This window comes from Orcinus orca, chromosome 20, assembly GCF_937001465.1.
Source record: "Orcinus orca chromosome 20, mOrcOrc1.1, whole genome shotgun sequence".
Taxonomy (NCBI): Eukaryota; Metazoa; Chordata; class Mammalia; order Artiodactyla; family Delphinidae; genus Orcinus; species Orcinus orca.
In genome coordinates, this window is record NC_064578.1 from 53,276,805 (window position 1) to 53,294,703 (window position 17,899).

Sequence of the window (17,899 nt, forward strand, 5' to 3'; positions counted from 1 at the left end):
CAAGAGTCATGGTTTTATTGCCGGGTTTCGGGGAAAGGGCTCAAATGCGCCCAATCTCCTTCAGCTTGGCCACCAGGTCCTCTGTGGTCTCTACCTTGACACCGGCTGTGCGCTGGGGTGGGTCTTCCACGCTAATCACGGAGAGCTTGGAGGTCAGGTCCACGCCCAGGTCCCCAGCCTTGATCACTTCGATCTTCTTCTTCTTGGCTTTCTGCACATGGGAGGCTCACGGTTCACAGGGCTGCCCAAGCCCCTGCCCACACTCCTGCAGCCCCCTTCCATGGGTGCCACGTCTGCAGAACCACTCCCATTGGCTGAACCCTTCTGGACCTGCCCACTGGCCAGGGCACACGTGACCTCTTACAGGGCCACACCTGGTGTGGACAATTCCTGCTGCCTGGGATGCCCTGGGGAGCCCTCCTATCGCGGGAGCCCACCTTTAGTCAACCGCCGTGGGAAGTCCTTCGCTGGCTGGAACGGACTGGCAAAGTCATTCTTCTCGCAATAATAACTCAATAGACTTTTGGCCAAGATGACCAATTGTACTCTCCCTGTTGGCTGAGATGATGACTCACTGAACCCTCCCTATTGCCTAGGAGGACACACGGAAACCTTCCTACCGGCTGAGGTGACTCACTTGAACTCACCTACTGGCTGAGACGACTCAATGAACCCTCCTTGTTGGATGGAATGACACACTGAATGCCCCCTGTCAGTTGAGATGACACACGGAACTCTCCATTTTGGCTGAGATGACACGCTGAACTCACCCTACTGGCTGAGATGACACATTGAACGCTACTGGCTGAGATGACACACTGGACTCACCCTACTGGCTGAGATGACACATTGAACGCTACTGGCTGAGATGACACACTGGACTCACCCTATTGGCTGAGATGATACATTGAACTCTTCCCATTGGCTGAGATGACCCAATGAACCCATTCTAGAGCCATGATGAACAGTGAACTCTTCCTGTTAGCCATGATGGCCTAAATGCTGCCTTCCTGTTGGTAATGATTACCAGGGGAACCTTCCCTGACAAAACCAAGATGACTTAATGAATCCTCCTTATTTGGCTAAGAGCACACAGTGAACTTTTCCCATTGGTTGGAATGACAGGGGAACCCTTCCTAGAGTCCAGTGAAGCCTTCCTATTGGCTGAGGTAACCAGCAAACCCTCCCTGTTCGCCAAAACAGCCACTGCCCCGCAACCTCGAACTCTCACTGTTGGCAGAAATGATTCAGTGAACCCGCTCCGTTAGTGACCGGGTGACCCCTTCCTTTGGAGGAGACGTCTCTTGGGTCCTCTCTCCTCCCACCTGACCACCAGGGAGGCACTGGGCCTGCTGCACTCACCCGTCCCCAGGCCCCCAGTGGCCCACCTGCCAAGCACTCACCATGATGTTGGGCAACGTGGCGTAGCGGGGCTCGTTGAGCCGCAAGTCAGCGGTCACCACGGCAGGCAGCTTCAGGCGCAGGGTCTCCAGGCCCCCATCGACCTCCCGCTCCACTTTCACCTTGTCCCCTTCCATCGTCACCTGGGAGGCAAATGTGCCCTGGGGAGGGACAGCGTTGGGGGAGCACAGGTGAGGTTAATCCAGTGCAGGCACAGAGCAGGCCACTGCTGAGTGCACAGCACACGGAGGGCCAATGAATGAGAACAGAAGTGGGAGTCCCGCAAGGTGACCTACAGACATCAAGCTTAAAAACAGGAGGAAGCCACAAGAAGGGAACTCAAAACTCCAGGGGAGGGTCTTTCCTGGGACCCAGGGTGTAGGTCCTAATGTCCTGAACCTGCCCGTTGGATCACCCTTCCTTAATGATAATGAACATGTATGGAGTTTGGGGCACTGTTCTAAGCGACTGTATTAAGTCATCAGATCCTCACAGGAACTCTTTGAGGTAAGTGCTATTATCCCCATTTTACAGATGAGGAAAACTGAGGCAGAGAGAGGCTCAAAAATGTGTCCAGCCTGGTTCCAGGCTCCATGTCATGGACTCACGTGCCCACCTTTCTGTCCCCAAGAGCTCCCTTTGAGGTCCCTCTGCTGAGCCAACAACAGAGCCTTCTGTGTACCTTGATCCTCGAAACATCCACTGGGGCCCCCTCAGCACCCACTCTCTGGCCCAAGGCTCCTCTGCCCTTCGGTCCTGAACCACCATTTCCCGACGTGACCTACACCCTCTCTGTCTAACCAACCTGTTCTCTCCGTTCACTTATTCACTGGACAAATCTTTCAGGTCTTAGTTGGAATGTCCCATGAGCCCGGCTCTGGGGATGCACCATGAACACAACCGACAAGGACCCGGCTTTGGGGGGCATTTATCCTGCAATGAAGATCACCGGTAATCAAGTAAATACACAGTGGCCACTGGCCACATGTGGCTTCTGAGCATGTGAAATGTGGTTAGTTCCATCGGGGGAGGGATGGAATTTTTCATTTTATTTCATTAATTTACATTTTAAAACCAATAAGTAAGATCCATTATCATGATTGTGGTGATGGTTTCATGGGTGTGTAACACGTGTCAAAGCTTACCTAACTGTACACATTACACGTGTGCAGTTTATTGTACAGGTCAGTTTTATCTCAATAAAGCTGTTAAAAAAAAAGGATACTTGATGCAGATATTGGAAAACGTTTAAGTCTGTTTGGAACAAGTTGGATTCGTGAATCCACTTTTTCAACAATGAGTATTAGGAATCTAAGTATTTCTTATGGAAGTTGAGCATGTGAATTGAGATGTGCTGTAAATATAAAATACAACACTGGTTTTCGACGACCTCGTACCAAAAGCCAAAAGAATGTAAAATAACTCAATATTTTTTTTTCATTTTTTCTTTTTCGGCCACACCACACGGCTTATGGGATCTTAGTTCCCCAACCAGGATTGAACCTGGGCCCTTGGTAGTGAAAGCAGAGTCTTAACCACTGGACCGCCAGGGAATTCCCAGCTCAATATTTTTTCTATTGATGACATGTTGAAATAATATTATCGATCTATTATGTGAAATAATATAGGATTAAAATGAATTTGGCCTTTTTTACTTTTTTAATGTAGCTGTGAAAAGCTTTAAATGACCCACATCGCTTGCATTTCTATTGGACTGGAATGGGAAATGTGGGGTTGGGGAGGGGGCGTGAGTACTTTCATAGACAGTGGGCAAGGCAGGCCTCTCCGAAGAGGTGATATCTGAGGAGAGACCTGGTGGGGAGTGAAAAGCCCTGAGGAGATCTGAGAGAACTCTGTTCCAGACTGAGGGAACAGTCAGTGCAAAGGCCCTGAGGCAGGGATGAGTGGTGTGGTTGAGGAGCAGCAGGCTGGGGAAGCGGCATGTGAAGGCCCAGACGTGGCCTGGTGTCCTGGCTGTGCGCCCCTCCTTCCTGCCCACTGGAGTAGCCATCCTGCTTTACACCTGCCTCCCTCCAGAAGGGCAAGGACAGGGGTGGCTGTGTTCTGAGCCCCCAGGCCTGGCCTTCAGCAGATGCTCCCCACTCCGGCCTCACCTGTGGCCAGTCCAGAAATCCGGCTGTCATCTGCCCTGTCTGGTTACAATCATCATCGATGGCCTGAGTGGGGAAAGAGAGAAGACTGTACACTGATGGAGCTTCTCACATACCATTTGGACCTTTCTCTAGAATGCAGGCTGGCAGATGTTTTCTCTAATGGGCCAGGTAGTAAATATCATAAGGTCTCTGTCACAATCACTCAGCTCTGCTGCTACAGTGCACGAGCAGACACAGACAATAAGTGTCTATGTAAACAAACGCAGTAGCATTTCAATAAAACTTTATTTATAAAATCAGTGGTGGCCATGGACCAGTTTGCTGACTCCTGGTCTAGAATGATCCCATGCCCTCACTTGGGCCCCGAGATAGGCAGTCACTCGTCCAGGAGTACATGAGGGCACCTGGCATCCCAGATGCCAAATCTTTGCCCACTGTCTAAATAATCCAGAGGCCTCCCTCTAGCCAAACCCTACGCCAGTCACACTAGGGAACTAGATGAATGGCACCTGGGCCAATGAGAACGTTTTATCCCTGACCTCAGTGATTGGTTCAGGGATGGGCACGTGACTCCAGCTGGACCAATGAAGTACCAGCTCTAGAAGCTCTGCTGGAGTCCTTGGGAAAGAGATGCTTATTTTCTCTTGGGTTTGTTAGGCTGGTGGGATGTGAGCCTGGAGATACACAGAGTGACGCCAAGACAGAGGAGGGGGTGTGGAGCACGTGGGACTGGATCCAGCTGTGCCTGAAGCTTGTTACCTAACCTAATGAGCTTGCTGTTTGGCTTCACGATTCTGTCACCCACCTGCTTGCCCAGCAGCACCAGGTCCACCTTCTCCTTCTCTGCCAGCTTGGCCAGGACCCGGGCCACCTGCAGGGGACCCAGGCGATCCACCTCGGCCGCCGGCACCTCCACGTGGATGCCTCGGTCTGCACCCATGGCCAGAGCGGTGCGGATGGTCTCCTGCGGAGCGGAGAAGGGGCTTGACTTGGCTTCTAGCCCTACGGCGACCCAGGAGCCCAGTCTCCAGCCCTCCTCCCTCAGACCCAGGAGTCCAGGCCCCAGTCCCTCCTCCCTTAGACCCGGGACTTGGGGTCCCAGCCCCTCCCCAGGCCCCCGAGCACCTGGCACTGGGTAGGCCCGCAGCTGACGGCAATGACTTCCTTCACCAGCTTCTTCTCCTTGAGCCGTACGGCCTCCTCCACGGCGATCTCGCAGAAGGGGTTCATGGAGTGCTTCACGCCATCCGTGACCACACCCGTCCCGTCGGACTTCACCCGTATCTGCTCAGCCAGGAGGGGAGGTGGCAGGGTCAGGGGGAAGCGGGCGAGAAGGCGGGGGTCGGGAGGGGGCGGTGGCCGAGACACCAAGCCTCGCGCAGGCTGGACGGGGACCACAGGGACCTGGAAAGGGGCAGGGCCTTGTCCAGGGTCCCACAGCTCCAGGTACAGAGAGGGTTAGAATTCACAGACGGGTGGAGGTCACCTTCTCACTCAGACATTCACTGAGCGCCAGGGACGTCTGCCATGCTCGTCCTACTCTGTGGCTGTTCCTCGGGCCTGAAAGAGTGTCTCTCAAATTTTTCTTTACCATAACCCACTGCGAGAGGTACATGTTACAACATCCCCAAGTGTATTATAAATGCACGACACACATTTATACATTAACGTAAATACCAAGGCAATGTAAGGTTCGGTGATCGATGCTAACCCTTCCATTATACACCATACCCTGACATTTTCTGTTCTTTTTTTTTAAACCGCCAGCCTGCCACATGGTTTTCCTGACCGACACATGGTTAAGATCGAGTCTGAGAAACACTAGCATTGAAAACCTCTCTCTGCCAAACAGGCTAAGGTCAAGGGCAAGCAAACCTCGTCTACTGCTTTCCTCCCACGGCGAGTCTTCACTGAACACTGGCCCTGCGCTGCATTCCTAGGCGCCGCCGTGTGCGAGGCAGACAGGTCTGCTGGCCCGGGAGCTCCTGGTCTGGCACAGCGGGGCATGGCAGGAACAACCAACTACTGCTTCTGTTAGTTTCCCGAGGCTGCCGTGACGAATGACCACAAACTTGGTGGCTTACCGTCTCACAGTTCTGGAGGCCAGAAGGCCAAAATAGGTTTTGCTGTGAAATCAAGGTGTCAGCAGGGCTGCGGTCCCTCGGGAGGCTCGAGGGGAGAATCTATTCCTCGGCTTCTTCAACTTGGAGGGGCTGCCAGCATTCCTTGGCTTGGGGTGGCGTCACTTCACCCTCAGCTCTGTGCTCCATCTCCGTGCAGCCTTTTCTGTGTGTGTGTGTGTGTGTGTGTGTGTGTGTGTGTGTGTGTGTGTGTGACGAAACTCGACTCCTCTCTTATAAGGACTCTTGAGATGGCATTTAGGGCCCACCTGGGGAATCGAGGAGAACCTCCCCATCTCAAGATCCTTAACTCAGTCGGGACTTCCCTGGCGGTCCAGTGGTTAGGACTCCACGCTTCCACTGCCAGGGCCCTGGGTTTGGTCCCTGGTTGGGGAACTAAGATCCCACAACCCACACGGTGCGGCCAAAAAAAAAAAAAGTCCTTAACCCAGTCACATCTGCAAAGACTCTATCTCCAAAGAAGGTAACAGTCACAGGTTCCACGGATGAGGAACTTCATAGCCCAGGGGGGCCACTGTTCCGCCCACAATCCTCTTGGTAGCAAACAGGGATGACAGCATTGGCCACTGCAGGAGCATCTCGCAGGAGCCTTGTTCTAAGCAATGACATCCTAACTCATCAATCCCGGCAACAGCCCCGTGAAAGAGGAGCCGTCGCTGTCCCTGTGGGCAGACGAGGAAACTGACGCTCCGCATAGAAGCACCTGTCCCAAAGCCACACGGCCAGTCAGCAGTGCTCTGCGCCCCAAGCACTCGAGTCCCCTCTGCACCACCTGACAATTCCTGAACGGGGGTCCAGGAGCTGTGAGACAGCACGATCGGGGCCCGACCCAGTCTGATGTTGGAGGCTATCAGGGAAGGCTTCCCTGAGGCAGTGGCACTTGACCTGAACCTGAAAGAGGAACTGGCATCGAGTAGGTGAAGTGTGAGGGAATGTGCTGGGGGTGTGGGAGGAGCATGTGCAAAAGCCCTGAGGTTTGAGGAGTCCCAGGAGGCTGGTGTGGCCAGGGGAACACAGTGTGCTGTCAGCGAAGCTGGCAGGGGCTGAACCAGGGTGACAGGCACAATAACAGATCCTCAGGACGCCCATATCCTAATCCCTGGAACCTGTGACTGTCACCTACATGGCAAAAGGGACTTTGCAAAAGTGATTTAAGTTTAGGATTTGAGAGAGGGAGATTATCCTGGATTATCCAGGTGGGCCCAAAGTAACCACAAGGGTCCTTATAAGTGAAAGAGGGAGGTGAGAGAGCGTCAGCGTCCAAGAGAGCAAACGCTAGACTGCTGATCGAAGACATAAGAAGGGGCCACAAGCCAAGGGACGCAGGTGGCCTCCAGAAGCTGGAGAAGGCCAGGAAACGGATTCTCTTCTTGAGCCTCTGGAAGCCATGCAGCTCTGCTGACACCTTGATCTTAGCCCAGTAGACTCATTTCAGACTTCTGACCTCCAGAACTGTAAGAGAATAAATCTGTGTTGCTGTGAGCCACTGAGTTTATGGTAACTAGTTACCGCAGCAATAGGACACGAATTCAACTGCGCAGGGCCCAGCAGGCCATGCCGGGGAGCTGGGTCTTGATCCAAAGAACAACAAGGAAAGGTAAAGAGGTGAGTGGATCCAACTTAAGTTTGTACAAGGTCGTTCTGTATCTCGGTGTAGAAAACTGGAAAAATGGCAAGAGCGGAAGTGGGGAGACAGCTGGGCAGCTGTTGGTCACCGAAATAAGAGATGACAGTGGCTCGGACAATCCAGCCACATGTGGAAGTGGATGGACTGGAGAGGTCTGTGGAGGTGAAACTGACAGGGTGCTGGGGGCAGGAGAGGGAAGAGTCTAGCAGGACTCTCGGGTTTCTGGTGGGTACATCAGTCCAGCGGGGGAGGACGCTGAACTAGGCTCTAGCCTGCGAGAGAGACTGTCAGAGAAGCCTGGCTTGGGAGCCTGCCTGGCTCAGGACCTCACCTCTTTCTTCTCCTTGGCCGGAGCAGACCTGGGCTGACAGCAGGGACTCTCTCTCTCTGCGACTATTTCCCTGCACCTGTTTCTCTGGGGCTGAAGGATGTGGTTGTTCCTCCCATCCACGGGACAGAACTGAGATGGGAATGTGGGATTCAGGCAGGGGTCCCCCAGTCTGGCTGCACCTCAGGGACCGGTAACATTAAAAGGAGGAAGAGAACGAGGAGAAGGACAACTCCCACTTTCTATCACTGTTACTTCATTTTGAAAAAGTCACCTTAGCACCAACAGTAAGGCTCAAACCCCAGAACTTAATAAATGCACTTTACAGAAACAGCCATGGAGCAAACACCATGCACTGAGTCCATGTTTTTTTTTTTTCACTAGAACCTGGGCTGGGCATGTCACCCAGGATTTCCCCAGAATTTCCCAGACACGCCTCTGGCTCCATCCCTCACCTCCTTCCCTGGTCATCTTCCTCAAACTGCATCCCTCCTAACTCTTCCCCCCCGCCTTCCTCTGTTTCTTTCTGGAGCAGGCCTGCCATATGACATATGCTGTACTGATTAGCTGTCTTCTCCCCAGCAGAACGTCAACTCCATGAGGACAGGGATTTATGGGTATTTTGGTCATGACCGTATCCCCAAGGTCTAGAGCGGTGCCTGGCATGTGGTGGATGCACTGGAAATATCTGTCGGATGAATGAATGAGAATTTGCTCACAAGAGTAATGCATTAAACCCTGCACCTGTCCGTTCATCAAACACTTACTAAACAGCATGGAAACTAACAGGCCAAAGCCCTGTCTTTCATGAAAAAAAATAAAATCCAAGATAGGAGTTTCCCCTTTATAAATAGGAAAGCAGCCCATCAGTATAAGCCCTCACTGGGAAGCCAGGGGGCCCAAGAGAGGGCCTCAAGCCTGCTCCGGCCCTGGCAGGACTCTCAGCCCCAGACTCCTGACCCCCAAGGAGGAAGGGTTGCGAGCTCTCCAGCACCAGGGGCCCGTGCCAGCTCACCTTCTCCGGGGAAGACCTTTGAAGCCTGAGTTGATTTCAAGCTTCAAAAACACTGTTTAGTTAAATTACGTAAGTCGGGAAACCATGGTTGGCCTGAAAAATCAGTGATGATCCTTTTTTTTTCTTTTTTTAATAACGATGTTTTATAAATTGAGGGAGATGATTCAGTGAAGCTTCCAGGCTTTCTCTCTAAAGGTGTAACAAATTAACTCTCAACAGAAACAGCCGGAGGGGACTTCCCTGGTGGTCCCGTGGTTAAGACTCCCTGCTTCTACGGCTGGGGGATGGAGGAGCATGGCTTCAACCCCTGGCTGGCCGCGTGCCACAGAGCGCTGCCAAAAGAAAAAACGAAAGAAGGAAAGAAAGAAACAGCCAGAAACAGGAGGCAGGCAACCTCCAAAGGCTTTACAGGTGTTCACTCATTTAACCGTCCAGACAGCCCAGGAGGTGGGTTACTGCCACCGCCATCCACATTTGCTAGATGGGTCAACTCAGGCACAGAGAGGCCAAGCAGGTGACCATGGAAGGCCTCATAGACAAGGTGACGTGTTTTTTTTTTTGCGGTACGTGGGCCTCTCACTGCTGTGGCCCCTCCCATTGCAGAGCACAGGCTCCGGACGCGCAGGCTCAGCGGCCATGGCTCACGGGCCCAGCCGCTCCGCGGCATGTGGGATCCTCCCGGACCGGGGCACGAACCCGTGTCCCCTGCATCGGCAGGCGGACTCTCAACCACTGCGCCACCAGGGAAGCCCAACAAGGTGACTTCTGAGGAAAGTCTGGAAGGGAGTGAGGCAGCAATGCTGGGAACACAGAGTTGGGTCAGACCTTGCACACCACCACCACCCCCTCCCGAAAGGAGCGGCCAGTCTGGGGGCAGGGGGTGACAACTGGGCAAACAGAGGATCTCAATCCAGTGTGGGAAGGGCTGAGATGCAAGCCCAGGGGGCTGCAGGAGCGCCCAAGGACACATCAGGGTAGCCTGAGGGGATGGGGGGGGCAGCGGCTTCCTGGACGTGGCGATGCCAGGTAATCCCTACACCCTATTACAATCAGTGGGATCAGAGTTAGGCAGGACAAAGGAGGGATGAGAAGCAGAGGGGGGAAGCGGGGAGCTGTAAGGGCACCCAGGCAGAAGGCACAGCAGGGGCAAAGGCCCAAGGCAAGCAGCAGCCGGGTTTGTCAGGAAAGTATGAGCAGCTGGGAGGCACAAAGGGGTGATGGAGGGCCAGGGGGCCAGGGCTGGACCACGAAGGGGCTCGAGCACGTGGCGGAGGGGCTGGGACTTTGTCCTCAGGGTGCTGGGAGTGGCGGGATGAGCGGAGGGGGCCATGGTCAGCCCTGGGGGCAGGAAGCCCCCCACACGCAGGCTGGGAGGGGATGGACTAGAGGGGAGAGACTGGGGAAACAGGAGGAGACAGCGGTGAGGGTTCAGGTAGAAGAAGATGAAGCCTGAACTGCTGCAGAAGAGGGAGCAGGGCAGAGAGATGGAGAGGGCAGGGGGGACGGGGCTGAGAAACGACAGGCTATGGGAGACGAGGGAAGGAGGGCTGGGGTGGCGTCTGGTTGGTGATTAAGGTAGTTAGCAGCGTTTGAATCACTTGTTTCAGACACATCCAGGGAGATGCCCTGGGGCACCGTGGGAGGGGCGGCCCTGCCAACACTGCGAAAAAGGACAGGAGCTCATGTCAGGAGAGTTCACACTTCCCCATTTGGCACAAACACCAGAAGCACCCATGGGCCAGGTCCTGGGCGGCGCAATGCTGGGACCCAGAGCTGAGTCACATGTGAGCCTGTCTGGCGGGGGAGACAGATATGACCCCAGACATCTCAGGCCAGGGCCCAGGGCTGCGGCAGAGGGGGGCAATGGGAGCCCAAAGGGACAGTCAGAATGGGAAGGAAACCAGAAGAATCGGGTCCCAGGACCCCAAGACGAGCCTGTCCCCCAAACAAGCACCCCCCCTGCCACACACTGCCAGAGCTGTCATTAGGCCAAGTGGCTGTTGAGTGAGAGCAGGACTTGGTTGCATTTCGACCTGACGGCGGCTAGAGCTGCCTAGCCAGTGATCCGGCAGCCAACAGCACCTCCACAGGCGTGTCCTCACCTGTCCAACAGGATTAACAATATCTAAACAGGGGAATTCCCTGGCGGTCCAGTGGTTAAGACTCTGCACTTTCACTGCCGTGGCCAGGATTCAATCTCTAGTTGGGGAACTAAGATCCCACAAGGCACGCAGCATGACCAAAAAAAAAAAAAAAAATCTAGACGGTATTGAAAGGACTGAATAGGCTCATCTCCATCAAGGACCCGGAACGCTGCCTAGTGCATCGTAAGGACCCACTAAAGGTGAGTTGTTAATGATGCTTAAGTTTTCATGCGAGGGTCAGGCCTCCAGGCCCCGTACTGGGCAATGCTGGGGACACAGAGGTGGACTCCTGGTCTGATGGGCATTGCGGGGTGGGAACATACACGGATGGACAGTCACTGCCTTCAGTCTGGTTTAGGCCAACTACTGAGACAAAGTGGCTTGAGGGACCGTGTCTGATTTACCTCTGTCTGGACCATCTTCTGTCTGGGGACACGTCAGGCCCTCAGAGACCTTGCCTCCACCCCTCTCATGGAGGTGGTAAGCTATACCACCAACCTGTCAGACTGGTTTTCATGTCTAGCAAACACACTTCTCCCTTCCCAGCGTCTCCTCACTTGCCCTGGGGCTGTGATAGCTTCTGGGTTCCCATAGGACCTCCATGACAGCACTTTTTCTGTGCTGAACAGTCAACTGAGTGTGCAATGCAGCCGAGTGGGTGAAAGCCTGGATTGTGTGCAAAGCACTAGCTGGGATGAGGAGTCAGAGGGACCTGGATCGGAATCCCGGCTGTGCCCCTTCCCAGCTGAGTGACCCCTCTGCGCCTCAGTTTCTGCGTGTGTCAAACAGGAACCACGGCTCCTCCAGCAGGTAAGAAAAAGAGAAGGTAACTCGCCCTGCACACAGTTCTCAAGACAGTGAGTACAGAACTGGCGGAAGGGGAACGGGGTCATGACCCAGAAGGGCTGGGTTTGAATGAAGAGGGATCGGGCGTCAGAACCTCTCAGTTCTTGACCTTTGCCCTCAGGTGTGACTTTGACGTTTGAGGGAAGAGCTGCAGAGGATCAGAGGTACCAGAAGACCCTCATACAGTGTGCGCTCTTGACCCCGGAAGTATACGGCCGCGGGGCTCAGGGAGGAGGGAGAGGGGGGCCCGGTCACCTTCACGGCGAAGTCGATGACCCTCTTGACAGCCACAAGCGCGCGCAGCTCCGCCATCTTCCCTCCGCGGCGACCCGCCGGGTCAGTCCTCACCCTCGGCCTCAGGGTCCGGACGCCCCGCCCCCTGTCCTTCTCTGCGCCGGTGCCCCGCGCCACCAGCCAGTCAACCGCTGCGGTGCCCGCCTCCCCGCCCCGACAGAGGACCAATCAGGAGGCCTGAGGGGAGGGCGGTGCGGCAAGCGGATGCGGGCCAATGGGGAGAGGATCCTGGGGAGGGAGGCGGAACCCGGAGGGGAAAGGAAAAACTGCTTTGTGAAGGGGGCGTGGCCGAGAACTAGGGGAAAGGTCTTGCGGGGGAGGGAAGCGTAGCCAGGGAGGAGTTTCAACGAGTAGTCCTAAGCTTCTCCCAGTGCCCTAGGATTAGCCCTCTCCCCTAGGTCCGCACCTCTTACTCGCCTCTCCGAGTCGCGGTGCCTATGTGTCCGAGTCCCCCCATTCTCTCCGTGCCCGTGTTCCTCATCCCCTCTATGATCGTGCCTCTACGTTCCCCCATATCCGTCCTCCCCCGTCCCTGTCTCCACTTTTCCTCCATGTCTGTGTCCCTACATCCTCTCCACGAGCCCTTGTGCCCTCCTGACCCCACTACCCCCTGTCCCTGTTCCCATCAAAACTCTTGTCCTGTCCATGACCGAATCTCCGTTCCCGTGTCCCCCCATGTCTCCACGTTCCCTATAGGTTCGTGTCCTTACTTCCTCCCTGAGCCTCCAGGTACCCCCGTGTCCGCGTCCTCAGGTCCCCCAGAAAGGCACGTGGAGCCGCGGCAATGGAAGCAGTTCCTTTATTCTGCCCCAGGCAGCTGCGGTCATAAGCACACGGGGAATCCACTGATGGCATCCGTGCTCTGCATGATCATGTCCGCCAGCAGAAAGCAGAAGCCTGGCGGGAAGGGAACGGAGGGCGGGTGGAGGAGGGTGAGTCCTAGGGCGGATGGTCGGGAGGGCCCCGGGGGCTGGGGTTTGGGGCTCCAAGGGCGTTTCTGTCGGGTCCACGGGAGCCCAGAGTGGAGTGTGTTCAGGAGTCCCTGGGAGGTCACTGTGGTGTTTCCTGGGAGGACAGCTGGGGCGTCTCTGCAGGGAGGGGGGGGTCCTCGGGGCAGGCTCCTCTCCACCCTCTTCCGTTATCCAGGTTACCCGCGAGAACAGAGAAGGGTAAAGCCAGCCACCCCGAAAAACAGGACCAGGAGAAGAAGACGTCGTTTTTCCCTGCATTCTTCACTGTGTAGCCTGTCATGGCGATCAGCTGCAGCAGGCCTGGGCCCCGCCCACCCGCCAGGTGAGGGTGGCCAGGGGGCTGCACCCAGCCTCACCCTGACCGCGCCCACCGCCTCAGACCACGCCCTTCTTGCCCGCCCTCCCGTCCCTGCTCTACCCCATCTCCCTGGCCCCGCCCCTGACCCCGCCTCTTTAGCTCCTCCCCCTCGGGGCCCCTACCTCCTCCAGCTACCAGGCCCACCCTATGCCATCTCACCGCAGAGGAAGAAGATGGCACTTGTGGTCCGGCCCCGCGAGTCGCCCTCCTGGCACAGAATCCGCAGCCCCATCACCAAGCCCACGATGCTGCAGCCCGCCGCCAGCACCATGCACGCCCCGGTCACCGCCAGCATGGCTGGGGAGAGCGGGCCGCATCAACCCCGCTGGCGCCGCTCCTGGCCACCACCCCCATCCGCCGGCTCCGAGCTGGGAGCAGAGTCAGGGTTTGGGATGGGGACTTGGAAGTTACATCGTGAGCGGCGGTTAATGTTGCAACAGGGAGGCAGGTCCCCGAGTTGGGGTTCCTGGTGGCCTGGTCACGGAGGGACAGCTGGATCTTAGGCTGAAGTGGAAGGGCTGGGGGCGGGGGCACCGCAGGATGTGCCCGGCTGTAGTGTCAGGAGAGGGGGCCAGCTGTGGTCAGTGCTGGGGGGCTGTCTGTCCAGTAGGGGGGGAGGGTCTGACAGCTGGGCGGCGGGGCCTCACTCTGGCAGGAGATGTTGGAGCAGGTGCCCCCGCTGCACTCCTGCCACAGGCCACTGTGGCCCCCAGAGTAGCGGATCCAGTAGTTGGTGGCCATGGACAGAATGGTGAGGATGTTGGCCAAGAAGCCCAGCGAGGTGCCCCCACTTTGAAGGCTCCACTTCACCCCCATGCCAGGGAGGCTGCTGTCGAGGACCACACATGCAGGATTGGCCAACGCTCCTCCCACCCCCAGGTCCCTGAGACCCCCTCCTGCATGTCCCTCCATATCCCAGATGGCTACCCCTGCAGCCCTGCCTGGTGCCCCTACTTCTGGGACCACCCCCCTCAGGCCCCTCCCAGACCCAAGACCACCTGCCCCCTCAGGTATCACTGCTTAGGAACCTCTGCCTTCCAGAGACCTCCATCCCCCAGTAGACGTGACTTTGGCCTGTCCCTTGCCTTCCCCACCACACACCCACCTAAATGACTCACCCACAGCTCCCAGGGCTTCTCAGACAGAGCCCAGAGGGTGGGGGAAGGGAGACTGGGTCTCTGTGAGGCAGCAGGAGTTCCAGAACCCCCTTCTCTAGTGGCCATTTAAAGAGATAACCACCCACCCACCCATACACACACACACACACACACACATACACACACACACACACACACACACACAGAAGCAGCTCTTCTGGCAAACTGACAGCTCAGAGTCAGGTGGCAAGTCTGGGGGACCCTGAGGGCCATGACATGGTAGCCCGTGTCCTAGAAGCTGCTCTTCCCTTGACCCCATAAGCTCTCCTGGTCCCCAGCTCTCTGTGCCCTCCCAGGCCCCCATGCAGCCTCCTGCCCCTCCCTCCACTTCTCAAGGCCGGTTCTCCTGGAGAACTCCATTCTGCATCTTCTTGCCAGGTGAGCTCCAGTGACCACTGATGCTCTGAGAGCACCCCACACTGCATCTCCAGCCCAGGTCCTCACCTGCTTCTGACCACCTCCCAGACCCTGACACCCAACCACATCCCCACTGATCTCAGCATCTTCCACCAAACCAGGGAGGACACCATCACCCCATCCAGCTAGTTGGACCACACCCCTGGGCACTATCCTCGCCCTCTTCCTGCCCCTCACCCTACAAAGCCCTTGGATCCCTGAGTCCAGTTCCTCCCACCCCCTGAAACTTTCTGGCTCCTTTCCTCCTTTCCCTCTCATGCTCTGGCCCCAGTGCACCCTTGTCCTGTCTCATGTCCCACCTGTTGGATTGCCAAGCTCTTCTCTCCCCTTCAAGCCTCCCCCATGGGCCCCAGAAGGAGCTTTCTGGCACCCAGGCCAGACGCTGTCCCTCCCCTGCTCACACCCTTAGCTCTCCATCACCCTCAAGAGACAGTCAACTGCTGGGCTAGAGGTGCTGCCTCCTACCCGCCTCTCCATCCTCATTTCCCCTCCCGCTCACCTTCTACAGTGGACCACAAAGCACTATTCTCCATCCCCTGAGAACTCCCAGCCTCTCCACGCCTTCACCTTAGGGTCCCTCTGCCTGCATTACCTTCCCTCGGTATTTAGGTGTTCCCTAAACACAGTCTCCCCAGAAAGCTCACCTCCACACCACACCCCTCCTCCAGACACAGCCAGTCTTCCTGCCACACCCGCCCTGGGCTCTGCCTGCCCCCACCGGACTTGGAGCCCCTGGCGGGCAGGGCCTGATCTGACTCACCTTCAGCGTCCCCAGTGGGAGGCCCAGCAGAAAGGATGCACTCAGGAAAAGCCAGCTGAAAGAGTGAATTTGTTCTTTTTCTTTCTTTATTTTTTTTTTTGGCTGCACCCCGCGGCTTGCGGGTTCTTAGTTCCCTGACCAGGGATTGAACCCGTGTCCCCTGCAGTGGAAGCACGGATTCTTAACCTCTGGACCACCAGGGAAGTCCCAAGAGTGAATTTATTAATGAAATGAGGAAGCGCGCTAAGGGTGACAAAATCAGAAGGGGCAAAAGAAAAGAGCTAAAGGGAGAAAGACAAAGGGAAGAAAAGAGATAGAGGATGGAGAGACAAGGGCCCTGGGGCCAGGCCCGAGCCCACACTGGTTCCCACTCTGGTGGGAGCATTTCTAGGGCAGGGCAGGTAGCAGGATTGACTCCTCTCTGGGTGCCCAGTGTCATCCGCCGTGGAGCTGCAGTGTCGCTGGCTTCTGTTGTGGTAGCATTAACCTCAGAATAACCAGATCCCAGCAAATTTTTATTGAATGAATGAAGACACAAAGGAAAGAGCTTGCAGACGCTGGGAGTCAGGGCAAGAAGGAGAGCCAGCTGTCTTCATGGTTCCTGATGACGCCTTCAGAGAATGGAGCGCCAAAGCCGTCCTGTGGTTCACATGGCCTCATAGCCAGGCCGGTGGGCCCTGTAGTGAGCTCCCAGACTCAGGCCACCTGGGTTGGCAGAGAGAAGTTAAACCCTGGCTCCTGCCCTGCTCCCTCAGAGCCCCCAGCTGGGCCCCTATCCACCCCTGGAACTCCCCAGGGCAGCAGTCACCTGCACAGAGAAAGAGGACAGTTGAAACCCAGCCCAGGTAGAAGGACCAGGAGAAGAAGGAGTCGATCTGGGGGTGTCCAGGCTGCTTCCACCGCTCGATAGTGTAGACCACCGTGGCCACTAGCAGGGAGAGGGCTGGGGACGGAGACAAGAAGGATGGCTCAGCCCCTCCGCGAAAACTCACCAGGTCCCAGCGCCCCAAGCGCAGCCCGGAGTCCTTACCTGCGGCAAAGGCTATGAAGGTCGAGACAATGGGGCCGCGTCCAGCGGCAGACAGTGAAGGGATGCAGGACATGACCAGAAAGCTCACAGAGATCAGGCCCCACAGGACAGCCAGAATGCAGAAGCTCTGTGTCACGCGGATATAGCCTGCTCAGAGACGGGACCGCTAAGTGCCCGTCCCCTCAGGCCCTTCCCCACCCCAAGAGAGACCGCTCCCCCTTACCTTCTACTGAGCCCTGATCTCCCCTTGGCCAGAGGCCCGAGTGAGACGAGGAGGTGGGCCCCTCGGCCACAAACCAGAAATTCGTGCTCAGAGCCACCAAGAGAGACAACAGGCCCAGGGAGCTAGTGAGCAGGGCCAGGGACCGGCAGGGCTCCATGGGGGCGAAGGCTGGGTTTCTGGGTCCCGGGTGATGAAAAGCCTGGTGATCCAGATTCCTGGGTCTCTGAGAAAGGAGGAAGCTCTGCCCCCCGGACTCCTGGGAGAGTCAAGCAGTTGGGGCAGCTGGGGGACCTGTGGTCCTTCAGATCAGACTAGTTTGGTCTCACCCAGTTCGTGGCGGCTGACTCGTCACACATCCTCTCTTCCCGGCTTGCATCGGCACCCGCCCCCCACCCCTCGACGTTCTCCTCACAGTATATGGTGGGGGGAGGGCCCTGGAGGTGTCACATTGTCAGTGGTTTGGGTGGGTAGAGTGTGTCTCTACAGACGTTTCCATACCTCCTGCCCTCGGAGCCCTCCACACCAGAGGGGGCTTCCTGTAAGAGGTGAGAGAGAGGCTTGGGAGGCCCAGAGGTGGGGTGTGGTGAGTGAGGCCAGGGTGTGAGTTCAATGGGAGGGGGAGGTGTAGCCAGAGGGGACCGTTGGGGGATGCATCATTCTTTCCTGTGGGTTCTGCAACCTTCCGTTCTGGCAGACGGGGGCCCCAATTCTAGGGTCTCCATAAAAGGAGGGGGAAGGAGGCTAGGATGCTTGGGGCTGAAGGAGGAAGCTGCTAGGAAGCCTAGACTCCAGGTCCTGAGCGTGGGGACACAGACTCCCGGCTCCTTACTTAGAGCTTATGCCCAGGGCAGGTAAACAGCGATGGCAATTCTGAAAGTTTGTGGCGGGAAGACACGCCCACATCCTCATCTGATACATGAGTTCACACTTAGTGCTGTTTCGAGCAAGGCTTTCCGTCTGGTGTGCTTCATCAACGGGATCTGGGTTTCTGTGGTCGGGGAGTGGGAGTTGGGGGTCAAGGATGTCAGTGCAGGACTTTCTGGCCCTCCCCTCACAGCAGCATCAGGTCCTGG

The 17,899-nt window shown here is 56.5% G+C and overlaps 3 protein-coding genes and 1 long non-coding RNA gene across 10 annotated transcripts in view; 1 reads left to right on the top strand and 3 right to left on the bottom strand.

The window, feature by feature from the left end:
* Nucleotides 1-12,007, bottom strand: ETFB (electron transfer flavoprotein subunit beta). Its single transcript, XM_004286470.3, has 6 exons — nt 11,872-12,007; nt 4,641-4,799; nt 4,321-4,479; nt 3,516-3,578; nt 1,404-1,562; nt 1-211 (listed from the first exon to the last, which is right to left on the bottom strand). The coding sequence occupies exons 1-6, from the start codon at nt 11,926-11,928 to the stop codon at nt 41-43; spliced, it is 768 nt and encodes a 255-aa protein (XP_004286518.1). The 5' UTR covers nt 11,929-12,007; the 3' UTR covers nt 1-40.
* LOC117199137 (uncharacterized) overlaps nt 11,360-17,899 on the top strand; it is a 12,563-nt gene continuing 6,023 nt past the window's right edge. For 2 of the 4 annotated variants that reach the window (XR_007474341.1, XR_007474342.1), the window contains exons 1-3: nt 11,360-11,580; nt 11,738-12,842; nt 13,057-13,203. This is a non-coding gene — a long non-coding RNA (uncharacterized LOC117199137). Of the gene's footprint in view, nt 11,581-11,737; nt 12,843-13,056; nt 13,204-13,370; nt 13,540-17,899 lie in introns of those variants that run through there. The other 2 variants (XR_007474340.1, XR_004480318.2) reach the window with 2 other exon arrangements.
* On the bottom strand, nt 12,734-14,055 carry CLDND2 (claudin domain containing 2). Its single transcript, XM_049703547.1, has 4 exons — nt 13,887-14,055; nt 13,399-13,536; nt 13,062-13,181; nt 12,734-12,807 (listed from the first exon to the last, which is right to left on the bottom strand). The coding sequence occupies exons 1-4, from the start codon at nt 14,053-14,055 to the stop codon at nt 12,734-12,736; spliced, it is 501 nt and encodes a 166-aa protein (XP_049559504.1).
* NKG7 (natural killer cell granule protein 7) lies at nt 16,076-17,369 on the bottom strand. 4 transcript variants are annotated; one of them, XM_004286472.4, is made up of 4 exons: nt 16,827-17,366; nt 16,604-16,750; nt 16,382-16,516; nt 16,076-16,278 (listed from the first exon to the last, which is right to left on the bottom strand). In XM_004286472.4, exons 1-4 carry the CDS (start codon nt 16,981-16,983, stop codon nt 16,220-16,222), a joined length of 498 nt encoding a protein of 165 aa, XP_004286520.1. In that variant the 5' UTR covers nt 16,984-17,366; the 3' UTR covers nt 16,076-16,219. The 4 variants fall into 4 exon arrangements, with proteins under 4 accessions (XP_004286520.1, XP_033273653.1, XP_033273651.1 ...); XM_033417762.2 differs by having other exon boundaries at nt 16,382-16,750; nt 16,827-17,369; XM_033417760.2 differs by having other exon boundaries at nt 16,076-16,516; nt 16,827-17,368.